Source organism: Dendropsophus ebraccatus, chromosome 9 (assembly GCF_027789765.1).
Source record: "Dendropsophus ebraccatus isolate aDenEbr1 chromosome 9, aDenEbr1.pat, whole genome shotgun sequence".
Classification (NCBI taxonomy): domain Eukaryota; kingdom Metazoa; phylum Chordata; class Amphibia; order Anura; family Hylidae; genus Dendropsophus; species Dendropsophus ebraccatus.
In genome coordinates, this window is record NC_091462.1 from 97,619,954 (window position 1) to 97,638,882 (window position 18,929).

The following is an 18,929-nucleotide window of genomic DNA, read 5'->3' on the forward strand; positions in this document are numbered from 1 at the left end:
ATCTAATACTGGTCACAGCTGAGGAGCTGCCACAGTGTATCCGCTCTGTACAGGTAGCCATACACAACACACCTTCAGCTGACTGCTATCTCTCCGGGTCTCCGCATACACCTGAGTGCTTGAAGTGAAGAGAAAGCCATTGCCGCTTCTCTCTTGTAGCGACTTACCTCCCTAATGGCAAAATCATTGTGCGGTCAAAATTGGGAGGCCGGGCATGATGGAAATTGTAGTTTTGCAACAGCTGGAGAGCCTGAGTTTGACACCCCTAGTATAGGCCATAAGTGACCTCCGCTGGTGATGAAAGCAAGGGATCTTGTGAATGGAGCAGCAGTCAAGCTTGAGTGTCTCTGCCCCGTTCACTCGCTATGGGAATGCTGCAGATGGCTGTCTCTTAGGAAGTTGAATAGAGCAGCAGCACACATGCTTGGCCACCACTCCACTTACACAGAGGGTCAAGTAACTCCTATTGTCATGACCAGTGGGCCGCGATGAGATACTATCCCATTACCAGGCCCAGAGCAGTCATTGATGCATGTGCAGGGTGTATGATGCATGTTACTGTTATACATCTCTGGATGGTGTTCTTTTGCTTTTAAAGAGTACTTGTTAAAGTGACTGTACCACCAAGCTGAAGCACTGAAGGCGGACCGACCCACCCCCAGTGAGAAGAAACCACAGCCCCTCCATGACGTGACACTAAGGGTACAAACACACACACCATATACGTAGCAGATATGCAGCAGATTTCATGGTGCAGATTTGATGCTGTGATCAGTTATTTAGATCTAAACTGCTGCGTATTTGTTGCGTATTTGCTGCGTATCGCCCAATCGGCATTCAGTCACTCCTGCCACTGGAAGTTTGGCTAACTATGGCTATGACCACGCTGGGCCGGTACACGTAACCTACCCAGCATGGTCGTTTCCAAAGTTATCAAAACTTCTGGTTGCAGGTGCAACTGCTTGCCGATTCGTATGGGGGAACATTATGATTGGTACCCTTAAAGAAGAAATCCGGTAGAAACTTTTATTAAAGTATTGTATTGCCCCCCCAAAGTCATACAAATGCCCAATATACACTTATTACGGGAAATGCTTATAAAATGCCTTTTCCCTGCACTTACTACTGCATCAAAGCTTCACTTCCTGGATAACATAGTGATGTCCCTTCCTGGATAACATGGTGATGTCACTTCCTGGATAACATGGTGATGTCCCTTCCTGGTTAACATGGTGATGTCACAACCCGACTCCCAGAGCTGTGGCTGCTGGAGAGGATGATGGCAGGAGGACACTGAGGGACACAAGCCAATCGAGGGACACTGAGCATCCCTCTGCCATCCTCCTCTCCAGCAGCCACAGCCCGCACAGCTCTGGGAGTCGGGTCGTGACATCACCATGTTATCCAGGAAGTGACATCACCAATTTAATCCAGGAAGTGAAGCCTTGATGCATTAGTAAGTGCAGAGAAAAAAAGCACTTTATAAGCATTTCCCGTAACTTTTGGGGAAAAAAAAATTTCCGTACTTCTCCTTTAAGCTACATGTGATTACTCCTTTAAGGTGCCCATACACATTAGATGAACATTGGCCAGACCTACCAAACTGTCTATTTAGCATGTATGGAAATTTCCAGACCTTTCCCTGATGACAAATGTCAAGAGACAAAAGGATTTGGTTAACTTGATTTTGGTTTCCACAGTGTATAAATGCTACCAGAAATGTCTGAAAGTGGCTAATTCTGAGTGTGCATGTGTCCTGGGGTCCGAGAGTAAAGCTGTTGGCTGAACAAGTTCTAGGTTATATAGACACAACAAGCTAAACAGATAACTACGCTATGCATGGTGCAGGACCTGAGGGGCGGAGCCAGAGGGGATTGAAAGATACAAAAGAGCAGTTGTTTCATGCCCCGCCCCCGCAGAACCTCCCTGGGATAACCCTGTCAATCTGTTTTGCCAAGAAGGTTGCTATAATTTGTACAAGCAGCGTTACACAGGGGAAAGAGTGTGTCAGCTGTTTTGGTGGCGGGGTGGCTTGTAAGTTATTACCTTCCCCTGTAAATAAATACTGAATGTGCTGGCGCTCTATAAATAAAGAGGAAGAAGCAGATAATCCAAGACAGAATAAAATATTGGCATCTTGCAGAACTGCTGGAAGCTTCAATTTAATTACTGCATTATCCGAGCCATTTGGAGGGTTACGTCTTGCCGCCGTCCATTGAGAGCCAACTAAATCTGAACTTCCAGCTTGTCGGCCAATTTTCAGTGTCTTCTAAATTCGCTTGCGTCTGTATGAAGGGCAAAGCTAGACAGAAGTTTTACTAGTATCTGCATGAATGGGCTCGGCTGTGATCCGTGAGCAGCCTCGCTCCGTGTTGTCTCATTGTGTTCCTGTCATTTCTGCCCTGATGGGAAATGAAATTTTTGGACGATACTATCTTAATTAATGCAAACCTAGGACAATCTATTACTCCTCATTATGGAGGATAACTGAGAATATTATGGGTATTAAACATCTTGGGGCCCTTACATGTGACTTGCAATTGCTTTATCTTCTGCAGTTTAAACTCTCTTAAAGGTGTTGTCCAGGATTAGGGAAAGGTCTGTTTTTTTTTTCCAAGACACAGCGCCACTCTTGTCCCTGGGTTGTGTCCAGTATTGCAGCTCAGCTTCATTCACTTGAATGGGGTTGAGTTGCAATATCAGACACAGTTCTTAGACAGTAGTGGTTCAGTCTTTATTCTATACACAGCACTGTGTATATAAGATGACACAGCGTCTGTCTTCTTATCAAGGTCCCAGGCATTCGAGATGCTGAACACTTGACATTCAGCTGCCCAACTGCTGAGAACCAGTATACACCAGCACAGAGAATTTACACTGGTGTGAGCTTAACAACCTGGACTACCCAGTGTAAATTTATAGTAGGTAGTCCTTAAAGGAGTTATCCAGCATTCGACAACTTTTAATATATAGCCGCTGTTATGTAGAAAACTATAAAGAGCTTATGCTTCCCTGTCTGTGCTCTTTGGTGTTTACCGCTGGCTGCGACACCTCCACTTCCGAGACAGACCTGTCTCTGGAGCAGCAGCCCACTCAGGCAATCAATAGGTAAGGTGGGACAGCACTGCAGCCTGTGATTGGATAAGCGGGCTGTCACTCCCAAGAGGAGTAAAGGCCCCATTACACAAAGCGATTATCGGCCGTTACGACCGATAATCGCCTTGTGTAATAGAAGGCAACGATCAGCCGACATGAATGATATTGGCTGATTTTTGCTGTCATTTGTCTCTCAACTAATATAACAGCGATCTGCTGTTATTGCTCCGTGGCAGCAGACCACTGCTTTGGGCTGCCCGGACGTTCAAGCGGGCAAACCCCCCGCAGCTCCCCACAGCGCTTGTTTGCTCCTCTAAAATTCTTTTGATATAAATGCCGCACTTTAAAGCAAAGGCTGTGCAGACATCGCTAAATATACAGCCCTTGCTGCATGATTATCGAGTTGTGTATTATGAGATAATAATCGGTGCTCACTTGTCCGGAATATCGGGCTGTGTAATATGAGATAATAATCGGTGCTCGCTTATCCAGAATATCGGGTTGTGTAATATGAGATGATAATCGTTGCTCGCTTATCCGGAATATCTGGTTGTGTAATATGAGATAATAATCGTTGCTCACTTATCCAGAATATCGGGCTGTGTAATATGAGATAATAATCGTTGCTCGCTTATCCAGAATATCTGGTTGTGTAATATGAGATAATAATCGGTGCTCACTTGTCCGGAATATCGGGCTGTGTAATATGAGATAATAATCGGTGCACGCTTATCCAGAATATCTGGTTGTGTAATATGAGATAATAATCGGTACACGCTTATCCGGAATATCTGGTTGTGTAATATGAGATAATAATCGTTGCTCGCTTATCCAGAATATCGGGCTGTGTAATATGAGATAATAATCGTTGCTCGCTTATCCGGAATATCGGGCTGTGTAATATGAGATAATAATCAGTGCTCGCTTGTCTGGACTATCATGCTGTGTAATATGAGATAATAATCGTTGCTCGCTTACCCAGAATATCTGGTTGTGTAATATGAGATAATAATCGGTGCATGCTTATCAGGAATATTGGGCTGTGTAATATGAGATAATAATCGGTGCTTGCTTGTCCGGAATATCATGCTGTGTAATATGAGATAATAATCGTTGCTCGCTTACCCAGAATATCTGGTTGTGTAATATGAGATAATAATCGGTGCATGCTTATCCGGAATATTGGGCTGTGTAATATGAGATAATAATCGTTGCTCGCTTATCCAGAATATCGGGCTGTGTAATATAATAATATAATAATATAATAATAATAATAATAATAATAATAATAATAATAATTTTTATTTATATAGTGCCAACAGATTCCGCAGCACTTTACAATTCTGGGGGTACATACATGCATGCACAGGTCTAAGTGCTTAAATGCTTGGTGTGTGTGTGCGCGTGTATGTATGTGTCTGTGTGTGTGTGTGTGTGGTGGAGGTGTCTGTGTGTGTGGAGGGGGGGTTGAGGGTTGAGTCAAAATTAGGGAACCTGGTAAGCCTGTTTGAACAGATGTGTTTTGAGGGCACGTTTGAAGCTTTGGGTATTGGTGGTGAGTCTGACAGTCTTGGGTAATGCATTCCATAGAACTGGTGCAGCTCGGGTGAAGTCCTGGAGACGGGAGTGAGAGGTGCGGATCAAGGTGGATGTTAATCGTAAGTCATTAGAAGAGCGTAGGGCACGGGTAGGGCGGTAGACAGAGATGAGGGAGGAGATGTATGGAGGTGCAGCACTGTGGAGAGCCTTGTGGGTGAGCAGGAGGACTTTATATTGTATCCTGTGTTTAACAGGGAGCCAGTGTAGTGACTGGCACAGGGGGGAAGCATCAGTATAGTAATATGAGATAATAATCGGTGCTCGCTTGTCTGGAATATCATGCTGTGTAATATGAGATAATGATCGTTGCTCGCTTATCCGGAATATCAGGTGTGTAATATGAGATAATAATCGTTGCACGCTTATCCGGAATATCGGGCTGTGTAATATGAGATAATAATCGGTGCTCGCTTATCTGGAATATCAGCTGTGTAATATGGCCCTAAGTGTCTAGGGCAGCACCAGCCGTAACTACAGCCCTGCAACTCCAGGAGACACAGGTGAGTATCTCGCAGATCGGGCTCACTTACCCCACATATCAGGCCATTTAATACAGCCTTTAAAGACCTGAATGAACCTGTATGTTCCATGAAAACTAGACTTTTGTATAATAGTATAAAGTTGTAAAAATAAAATAATATGTATATATATCTATAATATATATGTGTGTGTATGTATATATATATATATATATATATATATATATATATATATATATATACAGTCTTGTATGTGTAATTAATGTCAATTTATCAATTTCATTGGAGCAATGTAGAGATGTGATACAAATGCTGTGCTTTCTCTTCATCAGGTCCCTGGATAGAAAGTTGCAGAGACCTGTTCTTGGGAAGTCCCTGACTCTTCCCAGCATCCCCCAGTCTCCAGTACTGACCAGGGTCCCGCAGCTTCAGGAATCAGTCACTCGGCTTCCTTCAACATGTTCAGCAACTACAGATACCCTAACTTCATGCAAATTACCACCTGGTATGTTCTATGGCAGTGAACTATAAGGGACTCTCTGGGGAAAACGGCTACACTCCATATTGCCAGGCCTGGAGGGGCGGAGCATGACACATAATTCTCTGTGTGATGTTCTGAATCCCTGTATCATGCTCCGCCCCCTTAGGACCTGCTTTAGTCATAACATGATAGTGTTTCTTTATATATTGCCTCCTTATGCCCCGTTCACACTACGGAATCAGCGCTAAGATTCCAGATGAAACTCCTCCATGCAGACTCGGCGCCGAATCTTGCCTTCTATCAGTTACAATGGAAGGGCAGGCGCACCTCCGCTCTCCGCTCAAAGAATTGACTTGTCAATTCATTGAGCAAACCCTCCCACAGAGAAATAGTTTTGCACCTTTTGCACCGAGGCAGGCGGAGAGTTCCACAGCAGAATTCTGCAGATTTTATTCCGTGTGAAATGGCCCTTAGGCTGACAGCTTAAAGGGGTTATTCAGCATAAAAGAAAACATGGCTTCTTTCTTCCAGAGACAGCACCACTCTTGTCTCCAGTTTGGTTTGGGGGGGGGGGGGGGGGGGGTTGCATCTCCGTTCCATTAAAGTGAATGGAGCTTAATTGCAAACCACACCTGAACTGGAGACAAGAGTCGTGCTGTCTCTGGAAGAAAGCGGTCATGTTTTTTGCTTCATAACCCCTTTAAGGTGTCCCAGTTTTAGAGAGATTTTTCCTTAAATTCACTGTACAGTTCATCTGATTTAGAAAAGGAAAAACTTGTCACAAAAGCGAGATACAGAGGATGATGTCACTAAATGGATTAATAAAAAGTAGACATATGGATGGACCCTCGGGGGACAATGAACTCCAGTTCTGCTGGAGCAGATTCACTCAGAGCTGACCCTTGTTCTACAAGTAAGAGTCTCAGGCTGGCTGCGTTCCCCGTGCTCCTTGACATCACATCTGTGACTGGAGGAAGACGTGTGCTGAAAGCTGCCAGAGCTGCTTCTGTTCTCAGCTGAAACAGGCAAATGTTTTGTCAAGTAAGGCTTTGTCACAGACGCCGAGATCACTGTGCGCCGCCCTGTGATCCGCGCTCATCTGTTTGTATTACTTTTATTCTTTACACTGACTGACTGCATTGCTTGCTTTTCTACTGTCTTAAAGGGGTTGTCTTGTGAAGAAGACTCCTGTCCATGTTACAGAATATGGACATTATAATAGGGAATGCTTTGATTGGGACTCCTGTATGAGCCAGAACGTGCTCTAGAGTTCCAGCATTCTTATGATACACAGACTGCTATTCGTCTAAATGGGTGCCATATAGTTTTATTTGTGCTGCAATGGAAATTCCTGACTGGCATCGGTTTATTAAGCTGATAGTAGGGGGTTTGACTGCTGGGACCTCCACCGATCACGAGAACGGAGGAACGGAGGAAAAAATGGAATGTGTTGTTCTCTATCCATTCTCTATGGAGGTTTTAAAGTGTCACTGTCATATTTTTTTTCTTTCCAGAAATCAATAGTACAGGCGATTTTAAGAAACTTTGTAATTGGGTTTATTAGGCAAATATGCCATTATCTGCATTTAAAAAGACTTTCCCCAGGGTCCCCCCCTCCCTGCTCTCTCTCATCCACTGCTCATTATCAGGAAATCTTGACTCTTTTACATCAGTCGAGCCCTGTGTAACCTATGGAGGGGGGAGGAGGGAGATTAGTCGCCATCAGAGAGCAGAGAACAAAGGATTACACAGTGGGAGCTGTGTGAAAGCCGGTATTTAGAGGTCAGGGAGGTCAGTGCTGACTTCAGAGGACGTATCCCAGTGATGTTGCTGTAAATCAACTCTTTGTTGTCCTGTTTTGATGCCTCATCTCCCTCAACCCCTCCCCTCTCCTCTCCCCAAAACCATGAAGACAGGGGGGAGAGCTTTAAACTGCTTTTTCATGATAAAAATGCATTTTTCGGCCAATAAACCCAATTACAAAGTTTCTTAAAATCACCTGATTTCTGCAGAAAAAAATTAAACGACAGTGACACTTTAAAGTGACTCTGTGCCCACAATCTGACTCCCCCAAACCACTTGTACCTTCGGATAGCTGCTTTTACTCCAAGATCAGTCCTGGGGTCCGTTCGGCAGGTGATGCAGTTATTGTCCTAAAAAACTACTTTTAACCTTACAGCCCCGTGCCCAACGGGAGTATCTGTGCCCTAACTTTGCACCACCCCTCCGTCCCTCCTCCCCACCCTCTTCAGCATTAAAAAAGACTCTGGAATATTTTCTCCGTGCTGAACATTGCACAGCTGTTTAACGATCCAGCCCATGTGCCAGGCTGACACAGCTGAGGAATAGGAGACAATCTGCCTGGAGCATTCCTAATGATGATGAGGGTGGGGAGGAGGGACAGAGAGGTTGTGCAAGCTTAGTGCATCAGCAATGTAAGCCCCGACCGTTGGGCACGGGGCTGCCAGTTTAAAAGTATTTTTTTAGGACAATGACTGCATCACCTGCCGAGCGGACCCCAGGACAGATCTTGGATTAAAAGCAGCTATCCGAAGGTACAAGGGGTTTGGGGGGGTCAGATTGTGGGTACAGAGTCGCTTTTAGTATTGCCAAGCTCAGTGCTTGTGACCATGGCAAATGTTGGGAGAAGAGAATGGTCAGGCATATTGCATTGGATTTCAACATGCCTGATCCTGTTGTTTTCTTTGAGATACGCTACCAGTCTAGCAAGCAAAATATGAGGGTATCAGGAGAGAAAGCTGTCAAGTGAACTGACATTTGGCTGACAGCCATCTAAATGTATGGCTAGCTTTATACCATCAAGATCAGCTGTTGATTGGGTTGTGGGTGCAGTATCTGTAGCGATCAGCTGATCTTTCTAGCAATTGCATTATTCAGTAGCATTTTGCTGTGGCTTTGTATTGTACAGTCCTTTAAGGTCCTTGTAGTAGAGGTAAAACATTTTGTTACACTGAAGCTATTATTAGTATTGTATTGTTAGACTGTCATTATATATTTTATTTCTTTCCAGTGAATCCATGGCGGACTGGAGAAAATCTGATGAACGCCAGCAGCTTAGGCCCCAAGCTCCTCTCCTCCCCCGAGGAAAAGCGCCTAAATCTCCAGCGCTCCTTTCATATGCGGAAAAGCATCTCTGTAGACAACCACCTTAGCTCTTGTCACTACCCCCTGCACCCACCGGACCCCCAGGGACCAAAGGTGAAGAGCAAGCTGAGGAGGCAGTTTGTAAGTAACGCATCTCTTGTATTGTGGATTGTATGTAACATAAGCTCTTCATCTTTCTATTTTCTAATAGACTTGGTGTTTGAACTCGTCACTGTGTTTAAGATCTCTGCTTGCTTTCAGAGAAGCAATCCTGTATAGACCTTGTCATGCTTACTGCTAAGAATTCGATAAAGTTTTATATAACCCTTTATAAGCCACAGAGGCTAATAAAATGTATAGCTTTGGAGTCCACGCTGATACATTTTACATCTCAGCTTTGTCCAGTCATACCCACCTCTCAACTGCAAGGAGACTGTGTCTGTACCTGTATTCAGTACTTTTTAACAAACTTTGCATAAATGAGTAACACAGATGAAGATAAGTAAAATGCCACTTTCTATACCTATCAGGCTTCTTTCCTACTTTCCCCAGCTATCATTCTCTATGCAATCATGGATGAATGAGCTCACTAAGGGATCCGGTTACAGGTGGGAAAAGGAGTGAGCTGCTGGAGAGGGACAAACAAAAATACATGGAGGCTGCAGCAGCTTGCAGAGGGTGTTATATCTTTTACAGCTTATACTACTTAGTACTGCTTTATAGTGTCCTCCATGCTGCTGCTGCTTCTATGTGTGTGCACACTGTTTGGGAGACATCACAGCAGCTTGTCTGTCCCCCTAGCTCAGGAGCAACTAAACATTAGAGCTGAAGTCTGCAGAGAGGAAAAGTGATGAAAAAGTGATATACAGGTTATGTATTGGCCAGAAATAGCGCTACTCTTCATATACACACACTTAATGTGAAATGTGTTTCAAAACATTATATGAATATTCCTTTATAGTGGTTGGCTGCTGCAGTAATGATTTTTGCTTTAGTTATGATTCGTGATGAGCGTACTTTCCAAACGCTCTGGTTCGGCTGCAACCAACACTCAGCGTTTGATCCTGGGGAACGGAGAAGTTGGATGCAGCCCTTGGGAATCCAAAAAAACATGGATACAATCATAGGCTGTAGCCATGTTTTCCTGGCAGCCCTAGGGCTGCATCCACCTTCTCCAGCCACCTTTTCCATTAAATGTTGAGTGTTTGGGGTCGACCAAACCTGAATGTTCGGCAAGTTTGCTCATCACTAGTTATGGACACATATCATCTCTTCTGAGCCAGTGGGTTCAAACCAATGTAGAGCAAAACTATTGACCTCCAGTAGTTGAGCGTTCCTAAATGAGTAAGCAATAAAACATCAATTTAGAGGATAATAGTGCAAAGTTGCTTGTTTTTTTTTTTTAAGCATAGTTTTACAGCTAAAGCCCCTGTTATACAGGGCGATTAGGAGGTGCAAACAAACTCCGACCTGTCAGGTCAGCACTCGCTTGCTCCTCGTTCCCCGCTTGCTGCCGGCGCGATTACACGTGTCAGCAGCAAACGGGTAAGAGCAGGAGGGGTCGCGGGAGTTGCAGGGGGCTGCTCGGGTGATCACTAGATCGTCCAGGCAGCCCATAGAAGATAGAAGCGGTCTGCTGCCTCTGCTCCTATTACACAGATTGCATATCGCTGCTATCGGGATCGTTGTTGTTTCAACATGGTGCATGTCAGCTGATCGTTGTCTTCTATTACACTAAGCGATTATCTGCCGTAACGCTCGTAATGCGGCCGATAATTGCTTTATGTAATAGGGCCTTAAAGGGGTACTCTGGGCGAGGGTTATTTTTATTGTATGGCTGGGGAAGGGGTGGAAATAGAGGCCGCCGGTCACTTATCTCCCCAGTTCCAACGCCGGTTCCCGGATAGTGCTGCATCGTTCTCCCGTCCTGCTGCCGCTGCTGTGGGACTGGAGAATGGGGCGGCGCGATCCAGGACCCGACTCTGGAACCGGGGAGATAAGTGACCGGCAGCCTCTATTTCCACCCCTTCCCCAGCCATACAATAAAAATAACCCCAGCCCGAAGTACCTTTTTAACTTTGACCGTCTACATCCTTTGATAGATACCTTACACGCTATAAACCTTTGACGTTCCACAAGAGTGGCCCTCCATCTTTCGCCTCATAATCTTTCTACAATGCTATATGTCTCCTAATCTGGGTAAAGGACATGTTCCATGATAGGGTTGGTGACAGCTGATTTTTTTGACAGGGAGTTCTTTAAAGTTTAATGCCCGCACCTTGTGTCCCGTAGTTTAGCAGTAACCTAATCCGGTCATTGATAGGCCTTTATTACCCTCCTATCCTCGCTCATTACCAGCTCCGGGGCTGTAATGAGCTTCTCCCATTACATTTCTATGAAACCAAAAACCACTGTGCATCTACAAAGGATGTTCTGAAAGCCTCGTATCCTCCTCCAGCTTTGGAGAAACATCTCGCTTCAAGTTGGACCATCAAACACCTTCACCCAAATCCGCAGGATTTCGTCTAGAGATGACGTCCGTATGGGATGATCGCTAGGGCTCCTGAAGACTTCCGCCTTCTATTCTTCTAGGAGGCCGAGAAGAATCATTGTACAACCCTGTACTTATCCCTAAGTCAATCCACATAATCTACTTGACTGAAACACTCCTTTATGTTGTAAGGTGTGCGGAATATCATTTACTTCGGGTTTTATGAGGCAGCGCTGGAGAATTTAGAGGCAGAGAGAACACCCACAGCTTTGATCTTGTCCCATAATAATTGATGAACAATTCTCTTCTCTCCTGGGAAGCCATCATTTCCCTGACCTCGCCAAGTGGCTGCAAGGAGATGTCTTAGGACTCTTCAGACTAAAGTAATTGCTGCAGAGGAATGTTCAGAAGGGGAAAGCTGTGTTTTGGGGTAAGGACGGCGTGTACCTTCCCCCTTTATTGTGGACAAATATTCTATATGGAATGTGAAAGGAACTATTAAATCTATTGTATTCACATCTATCTATCTATCTATCTATCTATCTATCTATCTATCTATCTATCTATCTATCTCCTATCTATCTATCTGTATCTATGTATTGCAGTATTCAGCCATATGCAGTTGTGTGTATTTCTGTATACAAGGGATCTGTGAGCCGAGGCTGATGACATTTGTCCCTGTGCAGGAGCCGTGTATAGAAAATGCTCAATATTCTGAGCGTCTCTTATTTCGTCCTCACGCGGTGCGCTGTTTCCCATGGTAACATACTGCAATATTATGGGAATGGTTTCACAAATAGCTTCACCTGAAAGCCGTGCACCCAATGACTGTGCCGTGTGACGTCATCTAATGCTCCATTATACCTGCTGATCCACTTACCTAGCTGTCTGATATTCTTACTCGCTATGGTATATTTAATTAAGGGACATTTAAAGGAGCATTAACCTAAAGTCCACTAGAGATGATAGTACAAGGTGCTGATATAACTTACAGATAAGTACAGAGATGTTTCTTGAGGTTCATAGGGAGAAACATAAGACTGCGATGACACGGATGTCAATCCGGTCTGCTATTTGATAAATCTATAGTTTTCTTTTTTTTTTTTTTTATAGTTTTATATCTGTTATCATTGCATTTCTTCTACACCTACATCTGCAGCATGCATGCTCCATTGAACCCAAAATCGCTGTCCATTTAAGCCCCACCCCAGGATTAAGACCAATCCTATATGATGCTTTCCATCATTTGACCCACTTCCATCCCTTTACAGAGTATATAGCAGTAAGCAGGTTGTTAACAGAGCTGGCTGTCATTTATAACCATCATGTTATAATGACTGGAACATCCCATTGTAACAGCTTGGATGGGAGAGAAGAAAGTCCATGGCCTCAAAGAAATTTACAGGGGTTATGCAGGATCCGCGGAAAAGCACAGCTACTTTCTTGAAAAAATAGCAACACCCCTGTTCTCAGGTTGTGTGTGGTATTAGAATTTAGAATCATTCACTTCATCAGAACTGAGCTGCAATACCACATCCACACTGTGGACAAGAGTGGTGCTGTTTTTGGAAGAAAGTGGCCATGTTTTTTTTTTAAAGCCTGGACAACACCTTTTATCAGATGGAGGGGGCTTTCTCTCTTACCTCATTGGTACTATGTGATTGCAGGGTGCTGTTGAACTGTCAGGCACATTGCAGCGTATACAGAGAGAGCTGCCTTTGCTATTAGCCTGTAAGGATTACATCTCTCCTGCCTCCGCTAGGATTGCTGCTCTGCCATCAGTTATAAGATTGCTATTCTGCTGCCTCTGCTATCAGCCATAGGATTGTTGCTCTTCTGCCTCTGCTATCAGCCATACGATTGTTGCCCTCCTGCCTCTGCTATCAGCCATAGGATTGTTGCCCTCCTGCCTCTATTGTAGGCTATATTATATGATTTTCTGCTACCCAGCATTTATCTTGGTTTATTATTACACTTCTGTATACTGGATTGATGTTGATCACTGTGGCATTTCTTATGGTATAGTCGTCTTCACTCTAAAATCATCTCTAAGATACATATGGCTACAAAATGTAGAAGAAGGATACTGGGGTAAAGGATATGGTGGCTTGTCCATATAAAATAAAGTCTAGTTGTAGCCTATTCGTGTATGTTGTATGTGTATGGGGGACCTGACTCTCCTCAACAGATGACATCAGGAAGAGAGAAAGATTAGGCATGTAGAATTTCAACTGTGTGATCCTTTTTCTTGGGCAGATAAGCTGCCAGAGGAGTCTGAGAGTGGCTTACCATCCGAATATGTCAGTGCTTGGCCAAGCTGAACATTCATTTGTATGGGCAGCTCCTTGCCGACTGATTGACGTTAGGCTGATAGCTAATAAAGGTGTACATCCACCTCAGTGGTCACCTGGACATCCCCCTTAATGGTCACCTGTAAACCATTTCAGAGTTGGAAAAAAATCCCTTTATGGTGGGGGAAATTAAGGCGCCATCCAGTTTGGAAGAATTAGCAAGGACCGGAAAAGACAGGTGGTCATACGGGCACAAGCCCTGTTTGGTCTCCCTGCATCTCAGACTGGTCAAGATGAGGATGGGGCAGATGGGCCCAGTGAGTCTGTTGCCCAGGGGCCCAAATACATCTGGTTCTGGGATTTTATGGCCTTACTAGAAAAAGTATGAGGTAAAACATGTTGCCATAACCACCTACAGTTACTTCATACTAGTAATTCTGCCCGGAGAACATCTTTAGAATGGCTCACTGGATACCAAGAAGACTTCTCACCATGAGCCCAGTTCATACCAATGACCCACTGGTGGTGAGTGACTTATTTACTGGCAACAATGGTTACGAGTAGCTCCCTGATAGATGACGGATCCCGTGTTAGCACCCGTGCCCCTGGACTTGTTGCCAGGTTGCATATTTGTTGTCATGGCAACTGGTATTTGTCCTGCCTCCATTTACAGAGTAAAAGCTTACCTTAAATACGGAATCATTGCTTTCCACGTCTCTGATCCGGAACGTCCCTGGTTTTCAGCTTATAATTTAGGATAATTTATTCCTTATCTGCTAATTAATACGGTTAATTACACGAGTGATAATGGGAGAGATGGAAAGCGATTATATGATTGGTAGATACATTAAAAGCCATTCCCTTAGGACAACAAGCGATTGCGACGACACGCATTCTTACTGCAAATTGGCGCTGTTTGGGCCTAGTTTTTTTTCTCAAAAATTTTGGATTTTTTGAGTCATGACTGAACAACATTATGCATTATATCACCTTGAGGCGGTGGCTTATGATGAGATTGTTTACAAATGTTAAAACTTCATCCACTTGGCTGCAATTATTTCAGTGCAAATTTAACCTGCACAAAAGTCCACAGCAGTATTTTCATCCTGCGTGGACCTTCCCATGGTCACAGTCGTTTACTTGTCTCCATGTGATTCCTAACATATTTATAAATCACTTCATTTACCAAAAATGACTCCTCACCTTAGAAATACAGCTCTAGTCTTAGCCACTATGTGTTTTACTTGCAATAGGCATCAAGACACCAAATTTCCTGCAATCTGCTGTTCACTGTGTGTTGTCAGGGCAAATCTGTCTTTAGCAACAAAGCAATATAGGAAGTGGGAACAAGGATTAGCTTTCTGTGTGCAGGAAAGATGGACTGTAATACGTACTAGCAGTTTGCTGAAGATGATCCACACTGTTCCTCAAAGGTAAATCAAGGCTTTCTTCTCATCTTTCCCCACCATAAAGCTCTGTGCAGCTGTGTATATACTGCTGTATATCCACATTGCAGTGTAGTCCCCCCCTCTCTTTAGATTCTCAATCACCGCCGTTCAGTGCTTTGTATAACCCTTTCTATTATGTGTCTTTCTGCATATATCACATTGTAACATAGTGCATCAGTAATACCTTCTCCGCCCTACATTTTCTCTACTACAGTACTGTGTACATCATCAACTTGACCCAGTGTGAGCCTGTACAGTGCATTTTTTCCAGCATTACGTCATGGCTAGAGATGAGCAAACTGGGTTGGGGTTCGAGTCGATCCGAACCCGAACGTTCGGTATTTGATTAGCGGGGGCTGCTGAACTTGGATAAAGCTCTAAGGTTGTCTGGAAAACATGGATACAGCCAATGACTATATCCATGATTTCCGCATAGCCTTAGGGCTTTGTCCAACTTCAGCAGCCACCGCTAATCAAATGCCGAAAGTTCGGGTTCGGATGGACTCTAGCATGCTCCAGGTTCGCTCATCTCTAGTCATGGCATAGCAGAGAAGAGTATGTGTGTGAAATGCTTTCAGTTTGGACCATTGCACAGGGAAGTGGGCTGGGCCTTCAACTGTACCGCAGACATGGAAATGCTTTAGTGAAACCCTGAGGGGTCAGATGGAGAACGTTGTTCTTTGTCAGCAATTTGTTTTATTGGTGGAATGTTTTAAGGTAGTGCCCACTGTTACCTCCAGAGGGCAGTATAGCAAACCTTTAAAATAACGTTCCTTGAAGAGACAAGTTGGAGTTCAGTAGTCACTCAGTCATCTCTACATATGTTTGGGTTTTTTTCTACACTTGTCTATGGAGCTGCATTCTTAGCCAGTGGATGCTTCAAAAATACAGTGTCTAGTGCCCAGACAGCACCACTCAGTTTAGGTGTAGGTTTTGCAGCTTAGTTCTATTGAAGTGTATGGAGCTGAATTGTAATACCACCCACATCCTTAGGACAGGGGTGGTGCTGTCTCTGGACAGTAACTGTGGTTTTTCTAACAGTAGCTGTGCTTTTTCTAACCCTGGATAACCTCTTTTAATTCTTGGTGCTATTTCTTACACTGTCCAGTGTAGTGGCTGGAACTCACAAGAATGAATGAGGTAAGTATGCAGACAGGGATGTATTTGTGTAGGGTAGTTTTTTTTTTAATATATATTCTATCATAGGGGGCGCTGTATAAATCAGCAGAATGCTTTTCCTAGCAGTTGCATGAAGCCATCATAACAGTGTCATGATAGGCAGTGCAAGCAGTTTAGGGTCAGCCCTCTCCCACCATGGCCCCTATAGCAGTTTTATACCAGGGCACAGGCAGGAAGTGTTGTCATGTGGATTATAGTATCTGCAGACATTCAGTTTGAGAAAATTGATGTGATGGGTTCTGTTACATAGTTCAGGTGATGTCCTGAGTCCATAAATAGCATCCAGACTAGAACTAAATCTGCGTAACCCTAGACGTACGAGAGGCTGAGCCCTGAGGAAGGTCGCTTTTATCACATTATACATAGAAGCACTTTCATTTTTTTATTCTAGTCCATGCAGTAGGAGCATTTTGTCTCTCCATGTATTCATGAGATTGGAGCAGTCACCTTCAGTCTCGTCCTCCCGTACCCGTTTCCATGGCACAGACTTGTGACCCAGCATCCGAGGAGGCGAACGATCCGCAGCATCTTAAGAATCCACTTTAGGGTAAATGAAGGTTAATGGAACCTTCTAATATCATTTGTACATTGAGAAAAAAATAAAGTAACGCACCAAGAAAGCTTTGGAATCTACTGAAACTTTCTTCTATGTGTGACTGTAACAATAATAGATGTGATTACAATATAAGAAGTATTTAGAGGAACTGGACAATGGAGAAAGGAGGCACTAGTGCCATAGGAGGCCTCTAGCCTGGATAAAAGATGAGATACAGTTGGGCACCTCTAGCCTGGATAAAAGATGAGATACAGTTGGGCACATCTAGCCTGGATACAAGATGAGATACGGTTGGGCACCTCTAGCCTGGATACAAGATGAGATACGGTTGGGCACCTCTAGCCTGAATACAAGATGAGATACAGTTGGGCATAGAAGATACAGGTTCGGTATGGCGTCCTGCATCCTACAGATGTTACAGCTGGGCCTGTAGATCCTGCACACTAGTGGGTTGTGATGTCCCAGCTGGTTCTATAAATACTGGATCAGTGATAAATCTGGTGACCGGACAGACATGGAAGTGTTACAATCTGGAGGAAACATTGCTGGGACGTGTGTGTGTGGCGACCATTATCCTGCAGCTGGAAGCCAAGAGAGACACGTGGCTGCAGGATGTCCTCTACATATCACTGAGCTGTTAGTGTCCCTTATATCACTACTGGGGGTGACTGACTGTCATATGTGATAGCTTCCCACGTCATCACACCAGCAGGGGGCAGGGTGTCCCTCCCACATCATCACACTAGCAGGGGGCAGCATGTCCTTTTGTACATCATCCTACCAGCAGGGGGCAGCATGTCCTTCCCACATCATCACACCAACAGGGGGCAGCGTGTCCTTCCCACATCATCACACCAACAGGGGGCAGCATGTCCTTCCCACATCATCACACCAACAGGGGGCAGCATGTCCTTCCCACATCATCACACCAACAGGGGGCAGCGTGTCCTTCCCACATCATCACACCAACAGGGGGCAGTGTGTGACAGGACTCACAAGGAGGCCTCCATACTCTAATGTGACCGTCATCAGAACCCAGACCATGTTTATTCTTCCAACACCACCGCTAACAAATGCTGTCAATGGGTGATCTGTCTGGTCCATCCTGAGCCTGTTCATTATATGTGTGCCCCTTGAGTAACCACTGCTCCCAACACCTCCTAACAGCTCAGTCACAATAACCTAGATGGCAGGCAGTTCATAGTAACCACCACCCGGTTTTCTGTCTGATGATGGTCTCCCTCTCTGTCAAAATATCCAGCAGTCGCCAATCTCTCACCAAGAAGTACACTACCCAAAAGTGGCTCCTGATAGCCTTTTATAGGGCAGTGGGGGTGAGCATTTTTATACCATCTTGTGGTCATATTTTATTCTTTAGGACCACAAAAAAGCCCCTTTTAGTCATCACTTTATGATTGGTGGGGTCTACCCTCTGGTCCCCCACAGATCCTGAGAATGAAAGGATTGCAGCCAATATTCAGCACTGTGACCCCTGCAACCATAAAGTGATGGTCTATAGATAAATGTCATTTCTTTTTGATGTGGAAATATCTCTTTACTATTTCCAGCACTGCCTTTGCCAGTATTTCATAGTGCTGGTTCTAAATAAGTGCTTCTAGGTGTAATGTATAGCAGTCAGTTTGCTTCTCATCTATGTTATGTACCTTTGACTTAGGATCTTCCCATAGGTAATCCATCATCATTGTAATAATAGTCCAAAGCTGAATATAGAGAATAACCAGCCTTGTCTTCTCGTTGAAATACTGAGTGCGGTCCTCATGTGAAGATGCGGCTCTTGTGGACATTATTCTACATGGCTGAACAAGTGCTGATAGGCGGTGGAAATATATGCCAGAAATTAATTGAAGTATAGTAGGTTTCTCCATTGCCTCCTGCAATCAGAAGTGTGAAGTGCGCAGAAATGATAAGATTTTATGGTAATTTTTATTAAGTGTTTGTTCAGCTTAACTACTTTTAGCATGTATTTATCTACACACGTAAACTGCAGAAGGCGACTTTGAGACATGATATTAACCCGTTTCATTACTCCTCATTTGCAAGTCCTGCCAGAATGTCCATCTCATATACCTAATGAAAGTCTGGGCAGGACTTTCCTCTTCAGCACTGAGCAGACGAGGCACAGGCCACTGACGCGGTATCCTCGAGCTAAGAGCCCGGTCAGTGCTTCTGTGCCTCTTCTGCTT

General features: G+C 44.3%; 1 protein-coding gene across 5 annotated transcripts in view; it reads left to right on the forward strand.

Moving 5' to 3' along the window:
• The window catches only part of LOC138801300 (ankyrin repeat and fibronectin type-III domain-containing protein 1-like), a 195,318-nt gene that overhangs the window by 10,156 nt on the left and 166,233 nt on the right, over window positions 1-18,929 (forward strand). For all 5 annotated transcript variants that reach the window (XM_069983959.1, XM_069983955.1, XM_069983956.1 and 2 more), the window contains exons 2-3: window positions 5,507-5,679; window positions 8,687-8,901. In XM_069983959.1, coding sequence (XP_069840060.1) covers window positions 5,507-5,679; window positions 8,687-8,901 — 388 coding nt within the window. The remainder of the gene's footprint in view (window positions 1-5,506; window positions 5,680-8,686; window positions 8,902-18,929) is intronic.